This window comes from Athene noctua, chromosome 16, assembly GCF_965140245.1.
Source record: "Athene noctua chromosome 16, bAthNoc1.hap1.1, whole genome shotgun sequence".
NCBI lineage: Eukaryota > Metazoa > Chordata > Aves > Strigiformes > Strigidae > Athene > Athene noctua.
Window position 1 is genome coordinate 5,966,924 of NC_134052.1, and position 11,235 is coordinate 5,978,158.

General features: G+C 57.5%; 1 protein-coding gene across 2 annotated transcripts in view; it reads left to right on the plus strand.

Moving 5' to 3' along the window:
• Positions 1–11,008, plus strand: part of SRC (SRC proto-oncogene, non-receptor tyrosine kinase) — a 30,605-nt gene extending 19,597 nt beyond the window's left edge. For both annotated transcript variants that reach the window (XM_074920635.1, XM_074920636.1), the window contains 9 exons: positions 3,018–3,116; positions 3,863–3,966; positions 5,363–5,512; positions 5,788–5,943; positions 6,107–6,286; positions 6,367–6,443; positions 6,769–6,922; positions 7,129–7,260; positions 7,691–11,008. In XM_074920635.1, coding sequence (XP_074776736.1) covers positions 3,018–3,116; positions 3,863–3,966; positions 5,363–5,512; positions 5,788–5,943; positions 6,107–6,286; positions 6,367–6,443; positions 6,769–6,922; positions 7,129–7,260; positions 7,691–7,899 — 1,261 coding nt within the window. In that variant the 3' untranslated portion in view covers positions 7,900–11,008. The remainder of the gene's footprint in view (positions 1–3,017; positions 3,117–3,862; positions 3,967–5,362; positions 5,513–5,787; positions 5,944–6,106; positions 6,287–6,366; positions 6,444–6,768; positions 6,923–7,128; positions 7,261–7,690) is intronic.
• Positions 11,009–11,235: the final 227 nt, after the last annotated feature.

Here is an 11,235-nt window from a genome sequence, read left to right on the forward strand (position 1 = left end):
CTCCATCCTGGTCACAGCAGCACACCCATCACTTGCTGTGTAGAGCAGGGCAGTGTGACTAGCTGCAAGGTGCTCCTAAACATGATCCTGTATTAAACCCATGTGTGGCCTGTCCTGACACAGTCTGGAACCTGCCTGGTGGACCTCCTGTCCCCAGCCATGGGGCTGCCATGGGGTCCCTAGTGTCTGCAGTGCTCGCTGGCCCTCTGCTGTGGCTGTCCAGCCTGGGCACCCAAAACAGCTTTGCAGAGTCAAAGGGTGGAAAGATAAGGGAACATCCTGGGGGTGGTATTTATCCTGCAACGGTCAGGCAGCGTTAAACAAACATGTTTTCAATTTAATCCTTGTTCTCCTTGTTCCAATGCTGTTTATTAATGGTGATTTGTTTAAGTCCAGGATGTACAGGGCTTCAGCGCTGCAGGAAAAGCCTGAATTTGGGTGATTTGGTGCTTCTTGATTTTACAGCCTCAGCAGCATACTAGCCCCAGGCTTTGGGTTCTGATTTGGGCTGTTATGAAGTGAGCTCTGCCCGTTGTGGCTCCAAATTGGGCTGATATATGAGGGTTTTTTCTTCATGCTAATTTACATCACTTCAGGAGTTTCCATATTTTTTTTCCTCTGCTGCCTTTGTCAAAGGCTCATTAGAGGGAAGAGTCAGGGTGCGATGGGCTCTGCAGCATCCTGGGGAGCACAAGGGCTTTTTTTGGCGATGCAGCCCATCGGTGGGAGTGCAGGATCTAGCTGCTGACCTTCCCGGTGTGTGCTGCAGCTGCATGGGAGGGATGGCCACAGGGGGAGAGACGGTGGAGAAAGCTGTGCAGTTTATGCAGTGCTCAGAGGCTAAATCTCTTCTTACTGAGTGCCCAAGATGCTCTGATGGTCCAGGAGCAGCTTGGGCTGCTGCACTTTGAAGACAGCAAAAGCCAGGCATGCGACGTCCCGCTGGGCTCCCTGGGAGGGCACAGTCGGTGCCCTGGGGCTGTGGGGAGGGTGCTTGGGGTCAGCCCACGAAGGGCTGCCAGGTCTGGGCGCAGCAGGAGCCCACAGCCATGGGGACAACTGGCCACCAGTGGCTTTGCAGGGTGGCTGCAGGTTTTTGGCTGCTCTAACAGGGCTGGGGTTGTGTAGGGCCAGAGGAGAGGCCTCCATGTCACCCACATCCCTGCTCCTGTGTCCTGGCAAAGCCCAAACTGTCTGCAGTGACCCTTGGCCTCCCGGACAGGCCAAACCCATCCACCCCAGTGCAGAAAGGATCTCCTGGTACTATTTTCAGTGGGAGAAGGTCTCCTCCCAGCCAGCTGGCAGCCAACAGGGATGTGGTGGGGTATTTTGGGTAAGATTGTGCAGGGAATTGTTGAAATGCTTTGTTTTGATGATGATGATTATTATTTTTTTGAGACATTTTTGGAATAGTTTGTTTTTGCTGAATTCCCAGCTTGAAGCCCAAGCTGGAATAAAGCCAGAAGTCAAAAGCTGGGTATTTCTCAAGCAGATGTTTTCTCCAGTCCCGTGGGAAAGGAGCCCAACCAGCCTCCTGTCCCCTTCAAAGCCACCTCAGTAAAGGTGACTGGGGCAGCAGCTCTGGCTGGTGAGCCCAAGCTACCTGCCAAGAGACACACCAGGACCAAGAGAAGTTAAAATACTAGCTGGGGCTGCTGCGAGGCTGGGGATGGGGAACAGATCCTGGCTGTGTGGTTGGGAGGAGATGCTCTGAGGGTCCCTGCATTTCCTGGCCCTGCTGGCACGTGTGGGGAACTGGGGGCCGTGTCCAGCTTTCCCTGGCCATTTTGAAGCATCTCTGGTTTAGCTGGGACAAGCAAAAGTGACAAGCTGATGGAATAAGGATGGAGGTTTACATGTCTGCAGGAGCCAGGGATGGGTTTGGACATGGTCTGATGTCTTTCAGTGGTGATTGAGGTTGCTAAGGCTTTTCTGTAAAGTGTTTGTGGAGATCATCCTGCCAAATTCTTGCATCCTCGTGGTGCTGTTCCCACGAATTTGCAGTTTTCCCATAGCCTCGTCTCCCTCATGGTCAGGATAAATTAGGTGACTCCATCTGATGGGCAAGAAGATTCAGGTGGTGGGAGGAAGCCCTGCTGCCTGTGGGGAAGGGGAAGCTGCTTCCCACTGTCCTGTTGTTCTTTATTTATTGTCCTTTCCTGCCTCATCCCAGGCAGGAGCCTGCAGGGAGGAGCACAGAGCAGTGAGAGGGCTCCCGTGCCCAGCCAGCTCCTGGGGATGTGTTTGGGGCCACTGTGCCCAGGGCAGGAGGGATGGCGGGTCAGCCCCAGACTTTTGGGGGTGTCTGAGGGGCTCCCGCAGGGCAGAGCTGTGCTCGGAGCCGTGGGTGAGTGTGGCTCCATGCGAGCAGTCGTGCAGGCGGGGCTGTGGGGAAGCTTATGGTCAGGGCTGTGCCCGTGCAGGGTCCCTGTCCCAGGGCACCCGAGCTGGATGGAGCCCACTGCATCCAGGCTGGGCATCACTGCGGGGCAGGTCTCACCCCCCGCTGCCCAAACCTCAGCCCTATCCTGTTGCTTTTCTGCAGCCTGTGTTTAACAAACTCTCTTGGGTTTTCCCGGTGCTTTTTTTAATCACTGCCATTGTTCTGTCGCTTTTCCCCGTCTCCCCTCACGCCCCCCTCGCCTGTTGCCCCCCACTGCCCTGCTGCCTTGGATCCCCAGTGCCTCTCAACCTCCAGCCAGGCCCCCTTTGCATTCAGGTTGGCTCCGAAGGTATTTTGGCTCGATGGCTGCCCTGCCTGATTACAGTTTAAAGCATCCCATATGCAGATGGGTGGCCCTAATACTGACAGCTTGCCGAAACAGAGCCATGGGCAGGGGCTGGCAGCAGGAGCCCTCCTGGCTGGGGTCCTGCTGTGGGGCTGGGGGCTGTGGGGGCTGCACCCCTTCTCAGCGGGGCTCTTTGCTGGCTCACCCTGGCCCTGGCGCCTGCGGGCGGAGAGGGACCGGCCGGGGGGCTCCTGGCTTCACACTGAGTGTGTTTTGGTTCTCTTGCAGGGAAGGTGACTGGTGGCTGGCTCATTCCCTCACTACAGGACAGACGGGCTACATCCCCAGTAACTATGTCGCACCCTCAGACTCCATCCAGGCTGAAGAGTAATTGCCATCTTTTAGACAGTTTAAAGACAAGCAATAGCAAATACACCCTGAGTGCCCCTCCCTCCCCCTGCCCCTCTCCTTGGCAAAACCTTCGAGGCCTCCGGGTTTTTCCTTTTTGTTATTTTTTCCCTTTGAATTTGCAAACCTGTCGAACATTCTCCAGCCTTTCTTTAAGGCCCATAAAGTGCGGAGGTGCGGCTGCTTGCGTGGTGGAGGGATGAGTGGTGGCGTAGCAGGGGCCGTGGTGGACCCGATGCTTTTGGTCTGGTTTTTACTCTTCTTCATGACCACGCATCCGTGTGTGAGGATGCTGCCGGCTCTGCCTGCGTAGGTCGGGTTCAGCACAGAGGTGACCGTCACACGGGGAGAGCAGACAGGGGCAAAGCTGGCCATAAGTTCAAGAGCAGGAGGTGCCAGCCACGTCCCCAGACCCTGTCCCCAGTCAGCAGTGTGGCATCCCCTCCAGCAACAGCTCGGGGGGCTTCAGGGGTCCCCGGAGCCCTCGTTTGGAGAGGCTTTTGGAGTGAAGGTGTTTTGTGGCCTGTGGTGCAGGGTGCTCCTTGGGTGATGCCCAGCCCGGGCTGTACAGGGGCATGGTGGACCCTGAGGTGCCCAAGCCTGGAGACACAGCCTGTGGTGTCTGAAATCTTCAGCGGGGGGGGCAGGGCTGAGCCCGCTGCTTGGAAAGGTGATGGAGGGGGTGGGCGAGTGCTGGGCGCTGAGCCGCTGCCTTGCTCTTGCAGGTGGTATTTTGGGAAGATCACTCGCCGGGAGTCCGAGCGGCTGCTGCTCAACCCCGAAAATCCCCGAGGCACCTTCCTGGTGCGGGAGAGCGAGACCACGAAAGGTGAGCAGGGGTGGGGGGGCCAGCCTGGGGGAGCCCCTCTCCAGGGGTTGGAGGAGGGGGAACATCTGTGTGGAGACCCCAGTCTGTGCGCTCTGTGCAGTCCCAGTTCCCCCAGTTTAGGTGCATGGGGAGGGAGAAGGAGAAAAGATTTGTACCCTGCAGACAGAAGACATTGTTGGGGGTCACTGGGCGATGCCCCTCTGCACGGGCAGCCTCCTGGGGTCTCCCTGCTGGTGCCGGTCCCCAGGGAGCAGGTGCTGATGCACATGGGTGACATCTCTGTGCCGAAGGCACCATTACACTGACAAACCTTCCCCCCTTGGAGGGGTGCAGCTGCTTCTCTCCCACCGCTGCCTGCCCAGTGGTCACCCTTCAAAGAGATGGTTCAGCTCGTGGCAGGGTGGGAGCTGGGTGACTCACCCTCTCTGGCAGGACCACCAGGCAGGATGCTCTTTTTTCCTGGCTTTTTGTTTTTTTTCACACCCCCAAATAGGTGTTTTCTGTTTTTTTATTGTCCCTATGTAGTGGTAAAATCTTGAACAAGTGCTTCCTGGGCAACCAGGCAGAGGCAGTGATGAATTTTTAGGTCCTTCTTTCAAGTCTAATGACTCTTTATACTTGTCTTGTGTCTCCTGAAAGTGCAAGTTTTGATCTTTGTGGTTTGGTTGCTGAGGATGCTGTTTCTTACCTGGAAATGTAGTTTAGTTTGGCTCCAAATGCACCTTTGAGAAAAGCTCCTTGATGTTCCTTTCTGTTTTGATGCTTTGAACTTGCCATTATTTATTTTATTCCAGTGAAAAGTTTTCACTCAAGCAGCAGCATAAACCTTCCCTTTCATTACCTGTGGCCCCAGCAGCACGGTGTTGCTCTTGTGTGGGCAGAGCAGAGACAGGCACCCAAAGCAATGTCCATGGTGGGATTTATGGAGCAGGGAGTTGGGCCCGCCAACCCCTTGGCTCCCCTCTGAGATGCCAAGATGTTGGGGTTGTGAGTCAGCAGTCTCCTGTCTGGTCCTCTCCCCTGCTTCAGCATCCCCACTTTGCCTCCAGAGCCGGGTTTGTCCCTCTGTCCAGGGGCTGCTCACTCTCTTGCTCGCTAGGCCCCCCTAAACCCAGCAGGGTCTCTTCCTCGGTGCTTGTCTGGGGGCACAGTCCATCCCCACAGTGCTGGTGGTTGTGATTACGTGGTGTGGCTGTAGCCAGGGGTACGTGCCATCCCTCCCTGGCATGAGGTGCCAGCTCGTGCAGCCAGGAGCTGCTCCCCATCCTCTACTTTTGGGTGAAAGCAGAAGCCTGCATGCCCAACCCTGGCCCCCACACCCACCCCCTGTTAGGACACCTTGGGGAGCACCCGTCTGCGGTGCATCTTCCCCCCAGCCCCTTGGTCCTGCCCACAGGTGCCTACTGCCTCTCAGTCTCTGACTTCGACAACGCCAAGGGGCTCAACGTGAAGCACTACAAGATCCGCAAGCTGGACAGTGGCGGCTTCTACATCACCTCCCGCACCCAGTTCAACAGCCTGCAGCAGCTGGTGGCCTATTACTCAAGTGGGTAGCCACTTGGGGTCCCCTTGGGGTCTGGGTGACACTCTGGATGCTGCGCCTGCCCTCACTGCAGGGCAGGTTCTGCTGGGAAGCCAGTGTGGGGCTGGGGGATCCCAAACCAGCTCAGGGGGACCCTGGAAAAGGTGGTTGGGTTTTAGGGAGGAGGGTGAGGGTTTGAGTACAGGGCCCTGAGGTGTTTTGCAAGGAAGATGTGGGGTAAAGACATCATGTGCCTAAATGTCCAAGTGTCACCCTGGTGTTGTCCCCTCCTGTGCTAGAACACGCTGACGGCTTGTGCCACCGTCTCACCAACGTCTGCCCCACGTCCAAGCCCCAGACCCAAGGCCTTGCCAAGGATGCCTGGGAAATCCCTCGGGAATCACTGCGGCTGGAGGTCAAGCTGGGGCAGGGCTGCTTCGGAGAGGTGTGGATGGGTAAGGACCATTCCCACCCCGCTGCTCCCCCCCGTGTCACCACCTGCATCTTCTCCCTGGCCATCCACAGGTGCCCGGAGCCTGCAGTAGGGTGGGGGAGCAGGTGAGGGACATGGCTTCCTGCCCCATAAATGTGTCCTGAGCAGTGTGTCCTGTGCCACAGGGACCTGGAACGGCACCACCCGGGTGGCAATCAAGACGTTGAAGCCTGGCACCATGTCCCCAGAGGCCTTCCTGCAGGAAGCCCAGGTCATGAAGAAGCTCCGGCATGAGAAGCTGGTTCAGCTCTATGCCGTGGTTTCAGAGGAGCCTATTTACATCGTCACCGAGTACATGAGCAAGGGTGAGCGCAGGAGGGATGCCGGGGCAGTGGCCAAGGGGCTCTGCTCTGCCGGATTGCTGTGACCATGGTCTTCCTCGCAGGGAGCCTCCTGGACTTCCTGAAGGGTGAGATGGGCAAGTACCTACGGTTGCCCCAGCTCGTGGATATGGCGGCTCAGGTGGGTTTGTGCATCCCCAGGCCTCTCACATCCCCTTCCGAGGGTGCTGGCTGCCCGAGCATCTCGCTGGGCTGTCGTGGCTGTCATCTGTTGGGTGGCGGGGTGCTCTGCAGCCTCACTCGGGTGGGTGCCACCATCCCCTCTGGGTGCTCAGCCCAGAGCTGGGTTGCAGTCAGGAACCATCACTTTGCCCCTTCCTGTTGCTGCCGGCTGTCCCTGGGTATTCTTGAGCAACCGGCTGTTCCTGCACCCCAGGTGGGCTCCCCAGGGACCCTTGTGTCACCCCTGGTTGGTGCCTCGGTGCCCCATGTGCTGGTCTCCACAGATTGCATCTGGCATGGCCTATGTGGAGAGGATGAACTACGTCCACCGGGACCTCCGGGCAGCCAACATCCTTGTAGGGGAAAACCTGGTGTGTAAAGTGGCCGACTTCGGCTTGGCACGGCTCATCGAGGACAACGAGTACACCGCTCGGCAAGGTGCGTGCCCAGCACTCCCCGGCACCGCCGGCACTGTGCCCAGGCAGGCAGCATTGGAGCGGTGGCCACTGGTCCCCAGGGGTGCGCGTTGCATCCCGAGGCAGCATGTGGCCCTGCTTGCACGGGGGTCCTGGAGGCACTCACAGCCCCACGCACCCCCGGGCATGTGGGGTGGGAGCAGCCCCTCACCCTGCCTCTCCATCCAGGCGCCAAGTTCCCCATCAAGTGGACAGCCCCTGAAGCTGCTCTGTACGGCAGATTTACCATCAAGTCAGATGTCTGGTCCTTTGGCATCCTCTTGACCGAGCTGACCACCAAGGGCAGAGTGCCGTACCCAGGTGAGGGCTGGCACCGGCCAGCAGAAGTCCCATCCCTGTTGTGGTGCCCCAGCGCTTGCCCCTGGCACGCTGTGGTGCCCAGAGCCATCTTTGCGGAGGAGAAAACTGATGCAAAGTTTTTCCTGCAATTTGAGTAGGGAGGATGGGCTCAGGGGTGAGCTGCCCCTGCCCAGGTTAAATCCTGCCCTTCTGTGCAGAGCCCGACCAGGATGCAGGGTCACAGCCACCCTATCCCACTCTAGTCCTCGCGCAAGGATATGGGCTGACAGGGACAAGCGCTGTTGGGCTGGGGGTGTCTCTCTCTCTGGGTCACCAGAGTTGCCATAAGGCTCATCCCAGTGTGATGCCCTCGATGTCCGCTCTGGGGAAGGTGCAGTGCAGGATCTGGCTGGGCTCTAATCAATGCCCACTCTCCTCTGGCCACATGCAGGGATGGTGAACCGAGAGGTGCTGGACCAGGTGGAGCGGGGGTACCGCATGCCCTGCCCACCTGAGTGCCCCGAGTCCCTGCACGACCTCATGTGCCAGTGCTGGCGGAAGGACCCAGAGGAGCGACCCACCTTCGAGTACCTGCAGGCTTTTCTGGAGGACTACTTCACCTCGACAGAGCCCCAGTACCAGCCTGGCGAGAACCTATAGACCCGGAGCTCCTCCTGGCACCAGGGACGCTGCCGTCCTCACCGCAGGGCGCTGAGGGCTGGCCTCCCCGCCGAGGGGCCAGTTTTTTGTGGAGCAGACCCGGAGCAGGATGGGGCATCATCTCCGGATGTGGCCAGGGGAGGTGCTGGGTCCCCCCATCACTCATTAAGACTTCTGGCCTGTGTTTAATGAAGTGGCGCCGTCCCGCTGGCGAGAGGAGCCTGCGGGCACCGGTAGAGCCGGCTCGAGAGGGCGAGCGGAGCATCTCCCTCCGAGAGACTTGGCTTTTGGGAGATCTTTCCCCCTCAGCAGCTCTGGGGTGAGACTGGAGGAACTTGGGGACAGCATCACCCTGCCTTGGACACACAGCCCCAGTTTCTTGCACCTCCTTTCTAAATCAGCACAAATTTCCCTGCCCCTTTGCCCTCCCTGCCATCCCCCCCTTGGCTCCACTTCTCCCGAGGGCGCCAGCAGAGATGTTTTGGCATGGGGAAGGCACAATCCCTGGCTGGTTGGGAGGGGGCGATGCACCGGAGCAGTGGTGCCAGTGTGGGGTGGCAGTGGAATGCTGGTGGTCTCTCTGGCCTCACTGCAGCCTCACTGGCAGCAGGAAATGTGGCTGCTCATGGCTCCAGTGACTGACACCATCCCGTGGGAGTTAACTGGGTTCACATTCGAATCTTCTAGCTGCATCTGTCCCCACAAGGGACCCATCTCATCTCTCCTGGGAGTGGCACTGGGGGGTGCCAGCAGAGCCCTCTCCCTGCCTGCTGCCAGCCCCACTGCCCCAGCTACACCTTCTCCCATCAACCAGTCCTGGTCTTCCAGCCAGCTCCCTGGGAAGCTCCCCCCAGCCACCCTCCCTGGCTCCACCACCAGCTCTCCCACCGGCAGAGTGCCCTGGGCTGGCCCTGCCACCAAATCCAGTGCCACCGCAGGCTTGGGTGCATGGCATGTGTGGCTGTTGAGGATGTGGGAGTATTCTGGGGAAAATACTTGTCTTTCACAAATGCTTTTGTTCACCCAGTACGTTTTTAGCTGCCTTCCCCCTACCCTTTTTGTCTCAGCTGCTGGGCCGCAGTCCCCATGCAGTGGGAGCATCCCCAACCATGGGCCACCATCCTGGTGGAGAGTCCTGGGAAGCGCTGTGCTGCACGGGAGACGTTTGCATCCTCATCTCCCTTGCTCGCTCCTGAAGGCCTCAGTCCTGTTTCAGCAGTGGGTGGCTATCTGTGCCCAGCTTTGCCCCCACACCCATCCCACGGAGCTGAACCCAGGGCCAGCAGGGCAGCACCCAGCCCCTGTGCTCTCCCGCCCAGCACCTGTTTGTACATAGCCCTCGAGCGGTCCCTGCGCCCTCCCAAACATTGAATTAGTTGCATGTGTTGATTTTTTCCCCCTCATGCAGCTGTACCCAGCTGGAAACCCTTTGCCGTGGTGGCTCACACGGCTTTGCTCCCTCACCTCTCGGGTTCCAGGCAGCCTCGCTCAGAAAGACCTTGGGGCTTTTTGGATGCTCTGCTGGGCCAGGGGTGGGTTGGGGGCTCGAGGGGGTACTGTGGGACAGGGGTGCTGGCACGCACCCATGGGAAGGACCTAAAGAGGGGAGCCAGCAGCTTCGCCCGCCTCTCGGTCCTCGGGCAGTGGGCTTTCTTTGCCTCCCCATCACTTGTGGGATGGGGTTTCCCTCCGGCACAGCCTCCTTGCAGACAGCAGACCCAAACCACCTTTCACCAGCCCCCGCTGCACTGCCGGTGTCCCGTGAAAGCTGGGTGGGAGCTGAGTATGGGCAGGGGGGCAGCCCAAACGCCGGAGCAGGGCCCAGGCACGCTGCTGCCTCCTGCTTGCCCCTGCAGCTCCCTAGCCACTTATTTATGAACCAAGTGCTCACTTGATTGGTTGGTGGCTCCTTTTGAGTAAGTAAAACCTTTGAAATCGTCTTGAACAGGTTCTTCGGCAGTATGGAGAGAGCCTGCTGGTTTAGAGAACAGCGACTGGTTTAATGGATTTTTTTAAAATCATTCTGGGACTTGGAGACTTTTCTCCCCACTTTGTAGCAGATTTACTGTGCCCAGCATTTGGGCAGGAGCTCTCCAAACCTTGATATTCTGTGTCTTTCCATTCCTGGGCTAGATGGCTCCTGTATCCCCATTGGCACTGCCAAAGAAGCCCTGTCCCGCAGCAGCTGGCCACCAAGGGCTGGCCTGTGCCATAGCTCTGCCTAAATTATACAAAATCCCCATCCCCAGGAGAAACCTCTTAAAATTAACATGTGGGAGCTAGATTTGATCTGAAAGCTGGGGAGAGAGAAGGCAAGTGGACATGTTAAGGTTTGGCCTTTGGCTGTCTGCAGCACATACAGGGTCTTGCGTGAGCGCAGCAGGACGGGAAGGAGATTAACCCAGCGGTTTCATTTTCTGGCTCTTTCTGGCAAGCAGCAGAGCAGGACCGCAGCCTTGGCACAAGGAACACCCCAGGCTGGCTTAATTCCCCATGGCTTTTGGCAAGCTCTGACGAAGGAGACATGCTGGGGACATTTCAGGGCAGAAGACAGTAGAGCAATTCTCAAGGAACCCTCCAGCACGGGGCTGGGGCTGTGTGTCTGCATGTCTGTGTGTCCATCCATGTTTCTGTGCAGCGGTTTCAGTGCAACCCAGCATCTCCAGACTCACCGCTGCAGCTGGCATGACCAGGACGCCCCAGGGATCAAGAGCCTCTCCTCCATCACCATTGTTGTCTGCCAATTTATTTTTTAAGCCAATAAACTTCAAAGGGGAGCCCCCACCTAAGGATGCTCTTCGGCTTCCCAGGGCCAGTAGCGCCCTACAAGTTATTCTTCACTGCTGTTACCATTTTTTTTAAACAGTGTTTTGTAAGATCTCCGACTATGCAGAGAACATGTGGATCTGTCTCTCTCTCTCCAGCTCCCCTCTCCCCCCACCTGCCTTTTTTGGTGTCTAAGTAAAATATTTAGCTTTTTTTTTTTTTTTTTGGATAATAATAAAACTTTGGAGAAAAACCTGAAAAGGTCCAGTTTTGTGGGTGGTGGGGGGTGGAGATGCTTTGAAACTCTAATGTAAATACTTTGCAGTTTGATAATTAAATACAAACAGACCTCACAAAAAAAAAAAAAAAAAGTGTAGCTCATGTATGAGAGGACTTCTTAGCATCCCTGTTACAGGAGTCAGTGGTTCCTGGAGCACGTGCAATGCCCGTGTGGTGCTCCTGGTGCCTCAGAGGCTTTTTCTGGCTGATGCTTCTGGGATCTGGTACCACTTCTGTCCTGTGGTGCTGGAGCTATTCCTGTGTCCCCATGTAGGTTCATGGTCCAGCACA